We start from the raw sequence: 19841 nt of genomic DNA, 5'->3' as shown, positions 1-19841 counted from the left end.
CAAGGACGTCTCAGGAGAGGCAGAGGCACAGAGCACCACCCTCGCGGAGCCCAGCGTGCCCGCGCCTAAGTCCGCTGCGCACACTGGGCCACCAGGGGCAGTGGGGCACTCCACGCCGGGTCCCATGAGGCTTCTGCACTCGCAGCCTCCGTGGCCACGCCAGGCATGCGGGCTGGGAGTGCTGCACCAGACCCCCGGGGTGGGTCATGGCGGGAGCAGACGTGGGGGGCGGGGAAGCCTACGCCCCTCCCGCACGGGTTAGCAGACCACCACGCAGAGAAACGGACAACCTGCGGACAGGCCCAGGCAGCGTGCAGCCAACCAGAGCACCCGGGAGGACACACGGCCCCGTCTCGGAGCGCCTGACTCGCACCGCGGCCCCTCTCTCCCCAGGGAGCACATCCTTCCCGGGCAGAGCCCCGAGGACGTCCCCGCAGCTCCAGAGCACAGGCCAGCGTTTCGGGACAAGGAATCCCATGGCGACACCTTCCCGGTCCCGGAGGCAATAGGAAAGCCCGTTCTCGCTCAAGGAGCCCCGGCAACCCAGCGGGCTCCCAGGGGCAGAGGACACAAGGCACACGGGCCCCTACCGTGGTCGTGGTCGTGGTCGGGGTCGGGGTCGTGGTCGTGGTCAGCCTCCTCGGTGCTGGGAGTCATGGTTGGGAGCGGCACGTCCGGAACAGGTTCCCGGGTGCCGGGCTCGGCGTCTGCGGAAGAAGAAGAGACATCACGCACTTGGCCTGAGTGAGGGTCTCTGCCGACAACACACCTGCCTCCGCCTAGGAAACCAGGCAGAGCAATGTTCTCCCGGCCCCACACCTCCCGACGCCTCATGTGGGTGGGTGCCTAGGTCAGTGCGGAGACAGCACGGGCGCCTGCCTGCCTAGGCCACAAAGAATCCCGGCCAAGGGAAACTGGTGGCACCGGGGCCAGGGCGAGGGCCCGCAGCAGGGCGCGCCGTCCCCCCTTGTGCGTTGGGCCGCGCAAGGCCTTGGTGCCACCCCACCCTCCGAGTGGGTTCCCCTCCTTGGCCAGGGCTGGCGGGCTAAGAGCGGCCCTTCCCTTCCACACGGCAAGGCGACGAGGAAGGGGAAGTGAAAGGATCCAGGAACCAGGCAAGGGCCACCTCCGGGTTCCAGGGGCAGCCAAGAAAGAACCTGACGGCACCCAGCCCCCTGTCTCAGGGGAGGGGCCTGGTGGGCACACCTCGAGCAATCCTCTGGGCCCTCCAGGACGGCAACGGAGCACCGTGTCCGGCACGGGCTCAGTCCAGCCAGGCCTCGCTGGACGGCTCCCCGCATGGGGGCGAGAGGGGAGAAAAGCGGACGGAGCAACCGCGCCCTCTCTCATCTGCGCCCACTCAGGGCACGCAGGACAGACGGGCCCGCGTGGCTGGCTCCACACACCAGCCCGGGTCTGGTCTGGGCCACGAGCGCACGACTGGGAACTGGCCCATCCAGGACACTGGGTCAGATTCTCCTGGTGGCCCGCCGCACTACAAGGCAGACAACTCCCCAGCTGCCTGGGGGCACGGCACGGGTCCAGAACACGCTCGTGCCAGCGTCAGAGGGCAGGCACATCGAGGACTTGTCCTCAGGCAGCGGCCACGCCTCCTGGACGCTGTCCCGGGAGCTCGGAGACCAGCCAACGCCAAGAGGAAGGCAAGGACGTCTCAGGAGAGGCAGAGGCACAGAGCACCACCCTCGCGGAGCCCAGCGTGCCCGCGCCTAAGTCCGCTGCGCACACTGGGCCACCAGGGGCAGTGGGGCACTCCACGCCGGGTCCCATGAGGCTTCTGCACTCGCAGCCTCCGTGGCCACGCCAGGCATGCGGGCTGGGAGTGCTGCACCAGACCCCCGGGGTGGGTCATGGCGGGAGCAGACGTGGAGGGCGGGGAAGCCTACGCCCCTCCCGCACGGGTTAGCAGACCACCACGCAGAGAAACGGACAACCTGCGGACAGGCCCAGGCAGCGTGCAGCCAACCAGAGCACCCGGGAGGACACACGGCCCCGTCTCGGAGCGCCTGACTCGCACCGCGGCCCCTCTCTCCCCAGGGAGCACATCCTTCCCGGGCAGAGCCCCGAGGACGTCCCCGCAGCTCCAGAGCACAGGCCAGCGTTTCGGGACAAGGAATCGCATGGCGACACCTTCCCGGTCCCGGAGGCAATAGGAAAGCCCGTTCTCGCTCAAGGAGCCCCGGCAACCCAGCGGGCTCCCAGGGGCAGAGGACACAAGGCACACGGGCCCCTACCGTGGTCGTGGTCGTGGTCGTGTTCGGGGTCGTGGTCGTGGTCGTGGTCGTGGTCGTGGTCGTGGTCGTGGTCAGCCTCCTCGGTGCTGGGAGTCATGGTTGGGAGCGGCACGTCCGGAACAGGTTCCCGGGTGCCGGGCTCGGCGTCTGCGGAAGAAGAAGAGACATCACGCACTTGGCCTGAGTGAGGGTCTCTGCCGACAACACACCTGCCTCCGCCTAGGAAACCAGGCAGAGCAATGTTCTCCCGGCCCCACACCTCCCGACGCCTCATGTGGGTGGGTGCCTAGGTCAGTGCGGAGACAGCACGGGCGCCTGCCTGCCTAGGCCACAAAGAATCCCGGCCAAGGGAAACTGGTGGCACCGGGGCCAGGGCGAGGGCCCGCAGCAGGGCGCGCCGTCCCCCCTTGTGCGTTGGGCCGCGCAAGGCCTTGGTGCCACCCCACCCTCCGAGTGGGTTCCCCTCCTTGGCCAGGGCTGGCGGGCTAAGAGCAGCCCTTCCCTTCCACACGGCAAGGCGACGAGGAAGGGGAAGTGAAAGGATCCAGGAACCAGGCAAGGGCCACCTCCGGGTTCCAGGGGCAGCCAAGAAAGAACCTGACGGCACCCAGCCCCCTGTCTCAGGGGAGGGGCCTGGTGGGCACACCTCGAGCAATCCTCTGGGCCCTCCAGGACGGCAACGGAGCACCGTGTCCGGCACGGGCTCAGTCCAGCCAGGCCTCGCTGGACGGCTCCCCGCATGGGGGCGAGAGGGGAGAAAAGCGGACGGAGCAACCGCGCCCTCTCTCATCTGCGCCCACTCAGGGCACGGAGGACAGGCGGGCCCGCGTGGCTGGCTCCACACACCAGCCCCGGTCTGGTCTGGGCCACGAGCGCACGACTGGGAACTGGCCCATCCAGGACACTGGGTCAGATTCTCCTGGTGGCCCGCCGCACTACAAGGCAGACAACTCCCCAGCTGCCTGGGGGCACGGCACGGGTCCAGAACACGCTCGTGCCAGCGTCAGAGGGCACATCGAGGACTTGTCCTCAGGCAGCGGCCACGCCTCCTGGACGCTGTCCCGGGAGCTCGGAGACCAGCCAACACCAAGAGGAAGGCAAGGACGTCTCAGGAGAGGCAGAGGCACAGAGCACCACCCTCGCGGAGCCCAGCGTGCCCGCGCCTAAGTCCGCTGCGCACACTGGGCCACCAGGGGCAGTGGGGCACTCCACGCCGGGTCCCATGAGGCTTCTGCACTCGCAGCCTCCGTGGGAATGCCAGGCATGCGGGCTGGGAGTGCTGCACCAGACCCCCGGGGTGGGTCATGGCGGGAGCAGACGTGGGGGGCGGGGAAGCCTACGCCCCTCCCGCACGGGTTAGCAGACCACCACGCAGAGAAACGGACAACCTGCGGACAGGCCCAGGCAGCGTGCAGCCAACCAGAGCACCCGGGAGGACACACGGCCCCGTCTCGGAGCGCCTGACTCGCACCGCGGCCCCTCTCTCCCCAGGGAGCACATCCTTCCCGGGCAGAGCCCCGAGGACGTCCCCGCAGCTCCAGAGCACAGGCCAGCGTTTCGGGACAAGGAATCGCATGGCGACACCTTCCCGGTCCCGGAGGCAATAGGAAAGCCCGTTCTCGCTCAAGGAGCCCCGGCAACCCAGCGGGCTCCCAGGGGCAGAGGACACAAGGCACACGGGCCCCTACCGTGGTCGTGGTCGTGGTCGTGGTCAGCCTCCTCGGTGCTGGGAGTCATGGTTGGGAGCGGCACGTCCGGAACAGGTTCCCGGGTGCCGGGCTCGGCGTCTGCGGAAGAAGAAGAGACATCACGCACTTGGCCTGAGTGAGGGTCTCTGCCGACAACACACCTGCCTCCGCCTAGGAAACCAGGCAGAGCAATGTTCTCCCGGCCCCACACCTCCCGACGCCTCATGTGGGTGGGTGCCTAGGTCAGTGCGGAGACAGCACGGGCGCCTGCCTGCCTAGGCCACAAAGAATCCCGGCCAAGGGAAACTGGTGGCACCGGGGCCAGGGCGAGGGCCCGCAGCAGGGCGCGCCGTCCCCCCTTGTGCATTGGGCCGCGGAAGGCCTTGGTGCCACCCCACCCTCCGAGTGGGTTCCCCTCCTTGGCCAGGGCTGGCGGGCTAAGAGCGGCCCTTCCCTTCCACACGGCAAGGCGACGAGGAAGGGGAAGTGAAAGGATCCAGGAACCAGGCAAGGGCCACCTCCGGGTTCCAGGGGCAGCCAAGAAAGAACCTGACGGCACCCAGCCCCCTGTCTCAGGGGAGGGGCCTGGTGGGCACACCTCGAGCAATCCTCTGGGCCCTCCAGGACGGCAACGGAGCACCGTGTCCGGCACGGGCTCAGTCCAGCCAGGCCTCGCTGGACGGCTCCCCGCATGGAGGCGAGAGGGGAGAAAAGCGGACGGAGCAACCGCGCCCTCTCTCATCTGCGCCCACTCAGGGCACGCAGGACAGACGGGCCCGCGTGGCTGGCTCCACACACCAGCCCGGGTCTGGTCTGGGCCACGAGCGCACGACTGGGAACTGGCCCATCCAGGACACTGGGTCAGATTCTCCTGGTGGCCCGCCGCACTACAAGGCAGACAACTCCCCAGCTGCCTGGGGGCACGGCACGGGTCCAGAACACGCTCGTGCCAGCGTCAGAGGGCACATCGAGGACTTGTCCTCAGGCAGCGGCCACGCCTCCTGGACGCTGTCCCGGGAGCTCGGAGACCAGCCAACGCCAAGAGGAAGGCAAGGACGTCTCAGGAGAGGCAGAGGCACAGAGCACCACCCTCGCGGAGCCCAGCGTGCCCGCGCCTAAGTCCGCTGCGCACACTGGGCCACCAGGGGCAGTGGGGCACTCCACGCCGGGTCCCATGAGGCTTCTGCACTCGCAGCCTCCGTGGCCACGCCAGGCATGCGGGCTGGGAGTGCTGCACCAGACCCCCGGGGTGGGTCATGGCGGGAGCAGACGTGGAGGGCGGGGAAGCCTACGCCCCTCCCGCACGGGTTAGCAGACCACCACGCAGAGAAACGGACAACCTGCGGACAGGCCCAGGCAGCGTGCAGCCAACCAGAGCACCCGGGAGGACACACGGCCCCGTCTCGGAGCGCCTGACTCGCACCGCGGCCCCTCTCTCCCCAGGGAGCACATCCTTCCCGGGCAGAGCCCCGAGGACGTCCCCGCAGCTCCAGAGCACAGGCCAGCGTTTCGGGACAAGGAATCGCATGGCGACACCTTCCCGGTCCCGGAGGCAATAGGAAAGCCCGTTCTCGCTCAAGGAGCCCCGGCAACCCAGCGGGCTCCCAGGGGCAGAGGACACAAGGCACACGGGCCCCTACCGTGGTCGTGGTCGTGGTCGGGGTCGGGGTCGTGGTCGTGGTCAGCCTCCTCGGTGCTGGGAGTCATGGTTGGGAGCGGCACGTCCGGAACAGGTTCCCGGGTGCCGGGCTCGGCGTCTGCGGAAGAAGAAGAGACATCACGCACTTGGCCTGAGTGAGGGTCTCTGCCGACAACACACCTGCCTCCGCCTAGGAAACCAGGCAGAGCAATGTTCTCCCGGCCCCACACCTCCCGACGCCTCATGTGGGTGGGTGCCTAGGTCAGTGCGGAGACAGCACGGGCGCCTGCCTGCCTAGGCCACAAAGAATCCCGGCCAAGGGAAACTGGTGGCACCGGGGCCAGAGCGAGGGCCCGCAGCAGGGCGCGCCGTCCCCCCCTTGTGCGTTGGGCCGCGCAAGGCCTTGGTGCCACCCCACCCTCCGAGTGGGTTCCCCTCCTTGGCCAGGGCTGGCGGGCTAAGAGCGGCACTTCCCTTCCACACGGCAAGGCGACGAGGAAGGGGAAGTGAAAGGATCCAGGAACCAGGCAAGGGCCACCTCCGGGTTCCAGGGGCAGCCAAGAAAGAACCTGACGGCACCCAGCCCCCTGTCTCAGGGGAGGGGCCTGGTGGGCACACCTCGAGCAATCCTCTGGGCCCTCCAGGACGGCAACGGAGCACCGTGTCCGGCACGGGCTCAGTCCAGCCAGGCCTCGCTGGACGGTTCCCCGCATGGGGGCGAGAGGGGAGAAAAGCGGACGGAGCAACCGCGCCCTCTCTCATCTGCGCCCACTCAGGGCACGCAGGACAGACGTGCCCGCGTGGCTGGCTCCACACACCAGCCCCGGTCTGGTCTGGGCCACGAGCGCACGACTGGGAACTGGCCCATCCAGGACACTGGGTCAGATTCTCCTGGTGGCCCGCCGCACTACAAGGCAGACAACTCCCCAGCTGCCTGGGGGCACGGCACGGGTCCAGAACACGCTCGTGCCAGCGTCAGAGGGCAGGCACATCGAGGACTTGTCCTCAGGCAGCGGCCACGCCTCCTGGACGCTGTCCCGGGAGCTCGGAGACCAGCCAACGCCAAGAGGAAGGCAAGGACGTCTCAGGAGAGGCAGAGGCACAGAGCACCACCCTCGCGGAGCCCAGCGTGCCCGCGCCTAAGTCCGCTGCGCACACTGGGCCACCAGGGGCAGTGGGGCACTCCACGCCGGGTCCCATGAGGCTTCTGCACTCGCAGCCTCCGTGGGAATGCCAGGCATGCGGGCTGGGAGTGCTGCACCAGACCCCCGGGGTGGGTCATGGCGGGAGCAGACGTGGGGGGCGGGGAAGCCTACGCCCCTCCCGCACGGGTTAGCAGACCACCACGCAGAGAAACGGACAACCTGCGGACAGGCCCAGGCAGCGTGCAGCCAACCAGAGCACCCGGGAGGACACACGGCCCCGTCTCGGAGCGCCTGACTCGCACCGCGGCCCCTCTCTCCCCAGGGAGCACATCCTTCCCGGGCAGAGCCCCGAGGACGTCCCCGCAGCTCCAGAGCACAGGCCAGCGTTTCGGGACAAGGAATCGCATGGCGACACCTTCCCGGTCCCGGAGGCAATAGGAAAGCCCGTTCTCGCTCAAGGAGCCCCGGCAACCCAGCGGGCTCCCAGGGGCAGAGGACACAAGGCACACGGGCCCCTACCGTGGTCGTGGTCGTGGTCGTGGTCAGCCTCCTCGGTGCTGGGAGTCATGGTTGGGAGCGGCACGTCCGGAACAGGTTCCCGGGTGCCGGGCTCGGCGTCTGCGGAAGAAGAAGAGACATCACGCACTTGGCCTGAGTGAGGGTCTCTGCCGACAACACACCTGCCTCCGCCTAGGAAACCAGGCAGAGCAATGTTCTCCCGGCCCCACACCTCCCGACGCCTCATGTGGGTGGGTGCCTAGGTCAGTGCGGAGACAGCACGGGCGCCTGCCTGCCTAGGCCACAAAGAATCCCGGCCAAGGGAAACTGGTGGCACCGGGGCCAGGGCGAGGGCCCGCAGCAGGGCGCGCCGTCCCCCCCTTGTGCGTTGGGCCGCGCAAGGCCTTGGTGCCACCCCACCCTCCGAGTGGGTTCCCCTCCTTGGCCAGGGCTGGCGGGCTAAGAGCGGCCCTTCCCTTCCACACGGCAAGGCGACGAGGAAGGGGAAGTGAAAGGATCCAGGAACCAGGCAAGGGCCACCTCCGGGTTCCAGGGGCAGCCAAGAAAGAACCTGACGGCACCCAGCCCCCTGTCTCAGGGGAGGGGCCTGGTGGGCACACCTCGAGCAATCCTCTGGGCCCTCCAGGACGGCAACGGAGCACCGTGTCCGGCACGGGCTCAGTCCAGCCAGGCCTCGCTGGACGGCTCCCCGCATGGGGGCGAGAGGGGAGAAAAGCGGACGGAGCAACCGCGCCCTCTCTCATCTGCGCCCACTCAGGGCACGGAGGACAGGCGGGCCCGCGTGGCTGGCTCCACACACCAGCCCCGGTCTGGTCTGGGCCACGAGCGCACGACTGGGAACTGGCCCATCCAGGACACTGGGTCAGATTCTCCTGGTGGCCCGCCGCACTACAAGGCAGACAACTCCCCAGCTGCCTGGGGGCACGGCACGGGTCCAGAACACGCTCGTGCCAGCGTCAGAGGGCAGGCACATCGAGGACTTGTCCTCAGGCAGCGGCCACGCCTCCTGGACGCTGTCCCGGGAGCTCGGAGACCAGCCAACGCCAAGAGGAAGGCAAGGACGTCTCAGGAGAGGCAGAGGCACAGAGCACCACCCTCGCGGAGCCCAGCGTGCCCGCGCCTAAGTCCGCTGCGCACACTGGGCCACCAGGGGCAGTGGGGCACTCCACGCCGGGTCCCATGAGGCTTCTGCACTCGCAGCCTCCGTGGCCACGCCAGGCATGCGGGCTGGGAGTGCTGCACCAGACCCCCGGGGTGGGTCATGGCGGGAGCAGACGTGGGGGGCGGGGAAGCCTACGCCCCTCCCGCACGGGTTAGCAGACCACCACGCAGAGAAACGGACAACCTGCGGACAGGCCCAGGCAGCGTGCAGCCAACCAGAGCACCCGGGAGGACACACGGCCCCGTCTCGGAGCGCCTGACTCGCACCGCGGCCCCTCTCTCCCCAGGGAGCACATCCTTCCCGGGCAGAGCCCCGAGGACGTCCCCGCAGCTCCAGAGCACAGGCCAGCGTTTCGGGACAAGGAATCCCATGGCGACACCTTCCCGGTCCCGGAGGCAATAGGAAAGCCCGTTCTCGCTCAAGGAGCCCCGGCAACCCAGCGGGCTCCCAGGGGCAGAGGACACAAGGCACACGGGCCCCTACCGTGGTCGTGGTCGTGGTCGGGGTCGGGGTCGTGGTCGTGGTCAGCCTCCTCGGTGCTGGGAGTCATGGTTGGGAGCGGCACGTCCGGAACAGGTTCCCGGGTGCCGGGCTCGGCGTCTGCGGAAGAAGAAGAGACATCACGCACTTGGCCTGAGTGAGGGTCTCTGCCGACAACACACCTGCCTCCGCCTAGGAAACCAGGCAGAGCAATGTTCTCCCGGCCCCACACCTCCCGACGCCTCATGTGGGTGGGTGCCTAGGTCAGTGCGGAGACAGCACGGGCGCCTGCCTGCCTAGGCCACAAAGAATCCCAGCCAAGGAAAACTGGTGGCACCGGGGCCAGGGCGAGGGCCCGCAGCAGGGCGCGCCGTCCCCCCTTGTGCATTGGGCCGCGGAAGGCCTTGGTGCCACCCCACCCTCCGAGTGGGTTCCCCTCCTTGGCCAGGGCTGGCGGGCTAAGAGCGGCCCTTCCCTTCCACACGGCAAGGCGACGAGGAAGGGGAAGTGAAAGGATCCAGGAACCAGGCAAGGGCGACCTCCGGGTTCCAGGGGCAGCCAAGAAAGAACCTGACGGCACCCAGCCCCCTGTCTCAGGGGAGGGGCCTGGTGGGCACACCTCGAGCAATCCTCTGGGCCCTCCAGGACGGCAACGGAGCACCGTGTCCGGCACGGGCTCAGTCCAGCCAGGCCTCGCTGGACGGCTCCCCGCATGGGGGCGAGAGGGGAGAAAAGCGGACGGAGCAACCGCGCCCTCTCTCATCTGCGCCCACTCAGGGCACGCAGGACAGACGGGCCCGCGTGGCTGGCTCCACACACCAGCCCGGGTCTGGTCTGGGCCACGAGCGCACGACTGGGAACTGGCCCATCCAGGACACTGGGTCAGATTCTCCTGGTGGCCCGCCGCACTACAAGGCAGACAACTCCCCAGCTGCCTGGGGGCACGGCACGGGTCCAGAACACGCTCGTGCCAGCGTCAGAGGGCACATCGAGGACTTGTCCTCAGGCAGCGGCCACGCCTCCTGGACGCTGTCCCGGGAGCTCGGAGACCAGCCAACGCCAAGAGGAAGGCAAGGACGTCTCAGGAGAGGCAGAGGCACAGAGCACCACCCTCGCGGAGCCCAGCGTGCCCGCGCCTAAGTCCGCTGCGCACACTGGGCCACCAGGGGCAGTGGGGCACTCCACGCCGGGTCCCATGAGGCTTCTGCACTCGCAGCCTCCGTGGCCACGCCAGGCATGCGGGCTGGGAGTGCTGCACCAGACCCCCGGGGTGGGTCATGGCGGGAGCAGACGTGGAGGGCGGGGAAGCCTACGCCCCTCCCGCACGGGTTAGCAGACCACCACGCAGAGAAACGGACAACCTGCGGACAGGCCCAGGCAGCGTGCAGCCAACCAGAGCACCCGGGAGGACACACGGCCCCGTCTCGGAGCGCCTGACTCGCACCGCGGCCCCTCTCTCCCCAGGGAGCACATCCTTCCCGGGCAGAGCCCCGAGGACGTCCCCGCAGCTCCAGAGCACAGGCCAGCGTTTCGGGACAAGGAATCGCATGGCGACACCTTCCCGGTCCCGGAGGCAATAGGAAAGCCCGTTCTCGCTCAAGGAGCCCCGGCAACCCAGCGGGCTCCCAGGGGCAGAGGACACAAGGCACACGGGCCCCTACCGTGGTCGTGGTCGTGGTCGTGTTCGGGGTCGTGGTCGTGGTCGTGGTCGTGGTCGTGGTCGTGGTCGTGGTCAGCCTCCTCGGTGCTGGGAGTCATGGTTGGGAGCGGCACGTCCGGAACAGGTTCCCGGGTGCCGGGCTCGGCGTCTGCGGAAGAAGAAGAGACATCACGCACTTGGCCTGAGTGAGGGTCTCTGCCGACAACACACCTGCCTCCGCCTAGGAAACCAGGCAGAGCAATGTTCTCCCGGCCCCACACCTCCCGACGCCTCATGTGGGTGGGTGCCTAGGTCAGTGCGGAGACAGCACGGGCGCCTGCCTGCCTAGGCCACAAAGAATCCCGGCCAAGGGAAACTGGTGGCACCGGGGCCAGGGCGAGGGCCCGCAGCAGGGCGCGCCGTCCCCCCTTGTGCGTTGGGCCGCGCAAGGCCTTGGTGCCACCCCACCCTCCGAGTGGGTTCCCCTCCTTGGCCAGGGCTGGCGGGCTAAGAGCAGCCCTTCCCTTCCACACGGCAAGGCGACGAGGAAGGGGAAGTGAAAGGATCCAGGAACCAGGCAAGGGCCACCTCCGGGTTCCAGGGGCAGCCAAGAAAGAACCTGACGGCACCCAGCCCCCTGTCTCAGGGGAGGGGCCTGGTGGGCACACCTCGAGCAATCCTCTGGGCCCTCCAGGACGGCAACGGAGCACCGTGTCCGGCACGGGCTCAGTCCAGCCAGGCCTCGCTGGACGGCTCCCCGCATGGGGGCGAGAGGGGAGAAAAGCGGACGGAGCAACCGCGCCCTCTCTCATCTGCGCCCACTCAGGGCACGGAGGACAGGCGGGCCCGCGTGGCTGGCTCCACACACCAGCCCCGGTCTGGTCTGGGCCACGAGCGCACGACTGGGAACTGGCCCATCCAGGACACTGGGTCAGATTCTCCTGGTGGCCCGCCGCACTACAAGGCAGACAACTCCCCAGCTGCCTGGGGGCACGGCACGGGTCCAGAACACGCTCGTGCCAGCGTCAGAGGGCACATCGAGGACTTGTCCTCAGGCAGCGGCCACGCCTCCTGGACGCTGTCCCGGGAGCTCGGAGACCAGCCAACACCAAGAGGAAGGCAAGGACGTCTCAGGAGAGGCAGAGGCACAGAGCACCACCCTCGCGGAGCCCAGCGTGCCCGCGCCTAAGTCCGCTGCGCACACTGGGCCACCAGGGGCAGTGGGGCACTCCACGCCGGGTCCCATGAGGCTTCTGCACTCGCAGCCTCCGTGGGAATGCCAGGCATGCGGGCTGGGAGTGCTGCACCAGACCCCCGGGGTGGGTCATGGCGGGAGCAGACGTGGGGGGCGGGGAAGCCTACGCCCCTCCCGCACGGGTTAGCAGACCACCACGCAGAGAAACGGACAACCTGCGGACAGGCCCAGGCAGCGTGCAGCCAACCAGAGCACCCGGGAGGACACACGGCCCCGTCTCGGAGCGCCTGACTCGCACCGCGGCCCCTCTCTCCCCAGGGAGCACATCCTTCCCGGGCAGAGCCCCGAGGACGTCCCCGCAGCTCCAGAGCACAGGCCAGCGTTTCGGGACAAGGAATCCCATGGCGACACCTTCCCGGTCCCGGAGGCAATAGGAAAGCCCGTTCTCGCTCAAGGAGCCCCGGCAACCCAGCGGGCTCCCAGGGGCAGAGGACACAAGGCACACGGGCCCCTACCGTGGTCGTGGTCGTGGTCGTGGTCAGCCTCCTCGGTGCTGGGAGTCATGGTTGGGAGCGGCACGTCCGGAACAGGTTCCCGGGTGCCGGGCTCGGCGTCTGCGGAAGAAGAAGAGACATCACGCACTTGGCCTGAGTGAGGGTCTCTGCCGACAACACACCTGCCTCCGCCTAGGAAACCAGGCAGAGCAATGTTCTCCCGGCCCCACACCTCCCGACGCCTCATGTGGGTGGGTGCCTAGGTCAGTGCGGAGACAGCACGGGCGCCTGCCTGCCTAGGCCACAAAGAATCCCGGCCAAGGGAAACTGGTGGCACCGGGGCCAGGGCGAGGGCCCGCAGCAGGGCGCGCCGTCCCCCCTTGTGCATTGGGCCGCGGAAGGCCTTGGTGCCACCCCACCCTCCGAGTGGGTTCCCCTCCTTGGCCAGGGCTGGCGGGCTAAGAGCGGCCCTTCCCTTCCACACGGCAAGGCGACGAGGAAGGGGAAGTGAAAGGATCCAGGAACCAGGCAAGGGCCACCTCCGGGTTCCAGGGGCAGCCAAGAAAGAACCTGACGGCACCCAGCCCCCTGTCTCAGGGGAGGGGCCTGGTGGGCACACCTCGAGCAATCCTCTGGGCCCTCCAGGACGGCAACGGAGCACCGTGTCCGGCACGGGCTCAGTCCAGCCAGGCCTCGCTGGACGGCTCCCCGCATGGAGGCGAGAGGGGAGAAAAGCGGACGGAGCAACCGCGCCCTCTCTCATCTGCGCCCACTCAGGGCACGCAGGACAGACGGGCCCGCGTGGCTGGCTCCACACACCAGCCCGGGTCTGGTCTGGGCCACGAGCGCACGACTGGGAACTGGCCCATCCAGGACACTGGGTCAGATTCTCCTGGTGGCCCGCCGCACTACAAGGCAGACAACTCCCCAGCTGCCTGGGGGCACGGCACGGGTCCAGAACACGCTCGTGCCAGCGTCAGAGGGCACATCGAGGACTTGTCCTCAGGCAGCGGCCACGCCTCCTGGACGCTGTCCCGGGAGCTCGGAGACCAGCCAACGCCAAGAGGAAGGCAAGGACGTCTCAGGAGAGGCAGAGGCACAGAGCACCACCCTCGCGGAGCCCAGCGTGCCCGCGCCTAAGTCCGCTGCGCACACTGGGCCACCAGGGGCAGTGGGGCACTCCACGCCGGGTCCCATGAGGCTTCTGCACTCGCAGCCTCCGTGGCCACGCCAGGCATGCGGGCTGGGAGTGCTGCACCAGACCCCCGGGGTGGGTCATGGCGGGAGCAGACGTGGAGGGCGGGGAAGCCTACGCCCCTCCCGCACGGGTTAGCAGACCACCACGCAGAGAAACGGACAACCTGCGGACAGGCCCAGGCAGCGTGCAGCCAACCAGAGCACCCGGGAGGACACACGGCCCCGTCTCGGAGCGCCTGACTCGCACCGCGGCCCCTCTCTCCCCAGGGAGCACATCCTTCCCGGGCAGAGCCCCGAGGACGTCCCCGCAGCTCCAGAGCACAGGCCAGCGTTTCGGGACAAGGAATCGCATGGCGACACCTTCCCGGTCCCGGAGGCAATAGGAAAGCCCGTTCTCGCTCAAGGAGCCCCGGCAACCCAGCGGGCTCCCAGGGGCAGAGGACACAAGGCACACGGGCCCCTACCGTGGTCGTGGTCGTGGTCGTGTTTGGGGTCGTGGTCGTGGTCGTGGTCGTGGTCGTGGTCGTGGTCGTGGTCAGCCTCCTCGGTGCTGGGAGTCATGGTTGGGAGCGGCACGTCCGGAACAGGTTCCCGGGTGCCGGGCTCGGCGTCTGCGGAAGAAGAAGAGACATCACGCACTTGGCCTGAGTGAGGGTCTCTGCCGACAACACACCTGCCTCCGCCTAGGAAACCAGGCAGAGCAATGTTCTCCCGGCCCCACACCTCCCGACGCCTCATGTGGGTGGGTGCCTAGGTCAGTGCGGAGACAGCACGGGCGCCTGCCTGCCTAGGCCACAAAGAATCCCGGCCAAGGGAAACTGGTGGCACCGGGGCCAGGGCGAGGGCCCGCAGCAGGGCGCGCCGTCCCCCCTTGTGCGTTGGGCCGCGCAAGGCCTTGGTGCCACCCCACCCTCCGAGTGGGTTCCCCTCCTTGGCCAGGGCTGGCGGGCTAAGAGCAGCCCTTCCCTTCCACACGGCAAGGCGACGAGGAAGGGGAAGTGAAAGGATCCAGGAACCAGGCAAGGGCCACCTCCGGGTTCCAGGGGCAGCCAAGAAAGAACCTGACGGCACCCAGCCCCCTGTCTCAGGGGAGGGGCCTGGTGGGCACACCTCGAGCAATCCTCTGGGCCCTCCAGGACGGCAACGGAGCACCGTGTCCGGCACGGGCTCAGTCCAGCCAGGCCTCGCTGGACGGCTCCCCGCATGGGGGCGAGAGGGGAGAAAAGCGGACGGAGCAACCGCGCCCTCTCTCATCTGCGCCCACTCAGGGCACGGAGGACAGGCGGGCCCGCGTGGCTGGCTCCACACACCAGCCCCGGTCTGGTCTGGGCCACGAGCGCACGACTGGGAACTGGCCCATCCAGGACACTGGGTCAGATTCTCCTGGTGGCCCGCCGCACTACAAGGCAGACAACTCCCCAGCTGCCTGGGGGCACGGCACGGGTCCAGAACACGCTCGTGCCAGCGTCAGAGGGCACATCGAGGACTTGTCCTCAGGCAGCGGCCACGCCTCCTGGACGCTGTCCCGGGAGCTCGGAGACCAGCCAACACCAAGAGGAAGGCAAGGACGTCTCAGGAGAGGCAGAGGCACAGAGCACCACCCTCGCGGAGCCCAGCGTGCCCGCGCCTAAGTCCGCTGCGCACACTGGGCCACCAGGGGCAGTGGGGCACTCCACGCCGGGTCCCATGAGGCTTCTGCACTCGCAGCCTCTGTGGCCACGCCAGGCATGCGGGCTGGGAGTGCTGCACCAGACCCCCGGGGTGGGTCATGGCGGGAGCAGACGTGGGGGGCGGGGAAGCCTACGCCCCTCCCGCACGGGTTAGCAGACCACCACGCAGAGAAACGGACAACCTGCGGACAGGCCCAGGCAGCGTGCAGCCAACCAGAGCACCCGGGAGGACACACGGCCCCGTCTCGGAGCGCCTGACTCGCACCGCGGCCCCTCTCTCCCCAGGGAGCACATCCTTCCCGGGCAGAGCCCCGAGGACGTCCCCGCAGCTCCAGAGCACAGGCCAGCGTTTCGGGACAAGGAATCCCATGGCGACACCTTCCCGGTCCCGGAGGCAATAGGAAAGCCCGTTCTCGCTCAAGGAGCCCCGGCAACCCAGCGGGCTCCCAGGGGCAGAGGACACAAGGCACACGGGCCCCTACCGTGGTCGTGGTCGTGGTCGTGGTCAGCCTCCTCGGTGCTGGGAGTCATGGTTGGGAGCGGCACGTCCGGAACAGGTTCCCGGGTGCCGGGCTCGGCGTCTGCGGAAGAAGAAGAGACATCACGCACTTGGCCTGAGTGAGGGTCTCTGCCGACAACACACCTGCCTCCGCCTAGGAAACCAGGCAGAGCAATGTTCTCCCGGCCCCACACCTCCCGACGCCTCATGTGGGTGGGTGCCTAGGTCAGTGCGGAGACAGCACGGGCGCCTGCCTGCCTAGGCCACAAAGAATCCCGGCCAAGGGAAACTGGTGGCACCGGGGCCAGGGCGAGGGCCCGCAGCAGGGCGCGCCGTCCCCCCTTGTGCATTGGGCCGCGGAAGGCCTTGGTGCCACCCCACCCTCCGAGTGGGTTCCCCTCCTTGGCCAGGGCTGGCGGGCTAAGAGCGGCCCTTCCCTTCCACACGGCAAGGCGACGAGGAAGGGGAAGTGAAAGGATCCAGGAACCAGGCAAGGGCCACCTCCGGGTTCCAGGGGCAGCCAAGAAAGAACCTGACGGCACCCAGCCCCCTGTCTCAGGGGAGGGGCCTGGTGGGCACACCTCGAGCAATCCTCTGGGCCCTCCAGGACGGCAACGGAGCACCGTGTCCGGCACGGGCTCAGTCCAGCCAGGCCTCGCTGGACGGCTCCCCGCATGGAGGCGAGAGGGGAGAAAAGCGGACGGAGCAACCGCGCCCTCTCTCATCTGCGCCCACTCAGGGCACGCAGGACAGACGGGCCCGCGTGGCTGGCTCCACACACCAGCCCGGGTCTGGTCTGGGCCACGAGCGCACGACTGGGAACTGGCCCATCCAGGACACTGGGTCAGATTCTCCTGGTGGCCCGCCGCACTACAAGGCAGACAACTCCCCAGCTGCCTGGGGGCACGGCACGGGTCCAGAACACGCTCGTGCCAGCGTCAGAGGGCACATCGAGGACTTGTCCTCAGGCAGCGGCCACGCCTCCTGGACGCTGTCCCGGGAGCTCGGAGACCAGCCAACGCCAAGAGGAAGGCAAGGACGTCTCAGGAGAGGCAGAGGCACAGAGCACCACCCTCGCGGAGCCCAGCGTGCCCGCGCCTAAGTCCGCTGCGCACACTGGGCCACCAGGGGCAGTGGGGCACTCCACGCCGGGTCCCATGAGGCTTCTGCACTCGCAGCCTCCGTGGCCACGCCAGGCATGCGGGCTGGGAGTGCTGCACCAGACCCCCGGGGTGGGTCATGGCGGGAGCAGACGTGGGGGGCGGGGAAGCCTACGCCCCTCCCGCACGGGTTAGCAGACCACCACGCAGAGAAACGGACAACCTGCGGACAGGCCCAGGCAGCGTGCAGCCAACCAGAGCACCCGGGAGGACACACGGCCCCGTCTCGGAGCGCCTGACTCGCACCGCGGCCCCTCTCTCCCCAGGGAGCACATCCTTCCCGGGCAGAGCCCCGAGGACGTCCCCGCAGCTCCAGAGCACAGGCCAGCGTTTCGGGACAAGGAATCCCATGGCGACACCTTCCCGGTCCCGGAGGCAATAGGAAAGCCCGTTCTCGCTCAAGGAGCCCCGGCAACCCAGCGGGCTCCCAGGGGCAGAGGACACAAGGCACACGGGCCCCTACCGTGGTCGTGGTCGTGGTCGTGGTCAGCCTCCTCGGTGCTGGGAGTCATGGTTGGGAGCGGCACGTCCGGAACAGGTTCCCGGGTGCCGGGCTCGGCGTCTGCGGAAGAAGAAGAGACATCACGCACTTGGCCTGAGTGAGGGTCTCTGCCGACAACACACCTGCCTCCGCCTAGGAAACCAGGCAGAGCAATGTTCTCCCGGCCCCACACCTCCCGACGCCTCATGTGGGTGGGTGCCTAGGTCAGTGCGGAGACAGCACGGGCGCCTGCCTGCCTAGGCCACAAAGAATCCCGGCCAAGGGAAACTGGTGGCACCGGGGCCAGGGCGAGGGCCCGCAGCAGGGCGCGCCGTCCCCCCTTGTGCGTTGGGCCGCGCAAGGCCTTGGTGCCACCCCACCCTCCGAGTGGGTTCCCCTCCTTGGCCAGGGCTGGCGGGCTAAGAGCGGCCCTTCCCTTCCACACGGCAAGGCGACGAGGAAGGGGAAGTGAAAGGATCCAGGAACCAGGCAAGGGCCACCTCCGGGTTCCAGGGGCAGCCAAGAAAGAACCTGACGGCACCCAGCCCCCTGTCTCAGGGGAGGGGCCTGGTGGGCACACCTCGAGCAATCCTCTGGGCCCTCCAGGACGGCAACGGAGCACCGTGTCCGGCACGGGCTCAGTCCAGCCAGGCCTCGCTGGACGGCTCCCCGCATGGGGGCGAGAGGGGAGAAAAGCGGACGGAGCAACCGCGCCCTCTCTCATCTGCGCCCACTCAGGGCACGCAGGACAGACGGGCCCGCGTGGCTGGCTCCACACACCAGCCCGGGTCTGGTCTGGGCCACGAGCGCACGACTGGGAACTGGCCCATCCAGGACACTGGGTCAGATTCTCCTGGTGGCCCGCCGCACTACAAGGCAGACAACTCCCCAGCTGCCTGGGGGCACGGCACGGGTCCAGAACACGCTCGTGCCAGCGTCAGAGGGCACATCGAGGACTTGTCCTCAGGCAGCGGCCACGCCTCCTGGACGCTGTCCCGGGAGCTCGGAGACCAGCCAACGCCAAGAGGAAGGCAAGGACGTCTCAGGAGAGGCAGAGGCACAGAGCACCACCCTCGCGGAGCCCAGCGTGCCCGCGCCTAAGTCCGCTGCACACACTGGGCCACCAGGGGCAGTGGGGCACTCCACGCCGGGTCCCATGAGGCTTCTGCACTCGCAGCCTCCGTGGCCACGCCAGGCATGCGGGCTGGGAGTGCTGCACCAGACCCCCGGGGTGGGTCATGGCGGGAGCAGACGTGGGGGGCGGGGAAGCCTACGCCCCTCCCGCACGGGTTAGCAGACCACCACGCAGAGAAACGGACAACCTGCGGACAGGCCCAGGCAGCGTGCAGCCAACCAGAGCACCCGGGAGGACACACGGCCCCGTCTCGGAGCGCCTGACTCGCACCGCGGCCCCTCTCTCCCCAGGGAGCACATCCTTCCCGGGCAGAGCCCCGAGGACGTCCCCGCAGCTCCAGAGCACAGGCCAGCGTTTCGGGACAAGGAATCCCATGGCGACACCTTCCCGGTCCCGGAGGCAATAGGAAAGCCCGTTCTCGCTCAAGGAGCCCCGGCAACCCAGCGGGCTCCCAGGGGCAGAGGACACAAGGCACACGGGCCCCTACCGTGGTCGTGGTCGTGGTCGTGGTCGTGGTCGTGCTCGGGGTCGGGGTCGTGGTCGTGGTCGTGGTCGTGGTCAGCCTCCTCGGTGCTGGGAGTCATGGTTGGGAGCGGCACGTCCGGAACAGGTTCCCGGGTGCCGGGCTCGGCGTCTGCGGAAGAAGAAGAGACATCACGCACTTGGCCTGAGTGAGGGTCTCTGCCGACAACACACCTGCCTCCGCCTAGGAAACCAGGCAGAGCAATGTTCTCCCGGCCCCACACCTCCCGACGCCTCATGTGGGTGGGTGCCTAGGTCAGTGCGGAGACAGCACGGGCGCCTGCCTGCCTAGGCCACAAAGAATCCCGGCCAAGGGAAACTGGTGGCACCGGGGCCAGGGCGAGGGCCCGCAGCAGGGCGCGCCGTCCCCCCTTGTGCATTGGGCCGCGGAAGGCCTTGGTGCCACCCCACCCTCCGAGTGGGTTCCCCTCCTTGGCCAGGGCTGGCGGGCTAAGAGCGGCCCTTCCCTTCCACACGGCAAGGCGACGAGGAAGGGGAAGTGAAAGGATCCAGGAACCAGGCAAGGGCCACCTCCGGGTTCCAGGGGCAGCCAAGAAAGAACCTGACGGCACCCAGCCCCCTGTCTCAGGGGAGGGGCCTGGTGGGCACACCTCGAGCAATCCTCTGGGCCCTCCAGGACGGCAACGGAGCACCGTGTCCGGCACGGGCTCAGTCCAGCCAGGCCTCGCTGGACGGCTCCCCGCATGGGGGCGAGAGGGGAGAAAAGCGGACGGAGCAACCGCGCCCTCTCTCATCTGCGCCCACTCAGGGCACGCAGGACAGACGGGCCCGCGTGGCTGGCTCCACACACCAGCCCGGGTCTGGTCTGGGCCACGAGCGCACGACTGGGAACTGGCCCATCCAGGACACTGGGTCAGATTCTCCTGGTGGCCCGCCGCACTACAAGGCAGACAACTCCCCAGCTGCCTGGGGGCACGGCACGGGTCCAGAACACGCTCGTGCC

General features: G+C 68.7%; 1 protein-coding gene across 1 annotated transcript in view; it reads right to left on the bottom strand.

Annotated features, from left to right (window-relative positions):
- The window catches only part of LOC149124897 (uncharacterized), a 43377-nt gene extending 24368 nt beyond the window's left edge, over positions 1-19009 (bottom strand). The window contains exon 1 of the mRNA XM_089301752.1: positions 18843-19009. Coding sequence (XP_089157878.1) covers positions 18843-18939 — 97 coding nt within the window. The 5' untranslated portion in view covers positions 18940-19009. The remainder of the gene's footprint in view (positions 1-18842) is intronic.
- Between the last annotated feature and the right edge of the window lie 832 nt (positions 19010-19841).

The sequence above is a fragment of the Oryctolagus cuniculus genome, chromosome 8 (assembly GCF_051225735.1).
Source record: "Oryctolagus cuniculus isolate XC-2025 breed Fujian yellow rabbit chromosome 8, ASM5122573v1, whole genome shotgun sequence".
Lineage (NCBI taxonomy): Eukaryota > Metazoa > Chordata > Mammalia > Lagomorpha > Leporidae > Oryctolagus > Oryctolagus cuniculus.
This window is presented reverse-complemented; position numbering and strand designations above follow the sequence as displayed.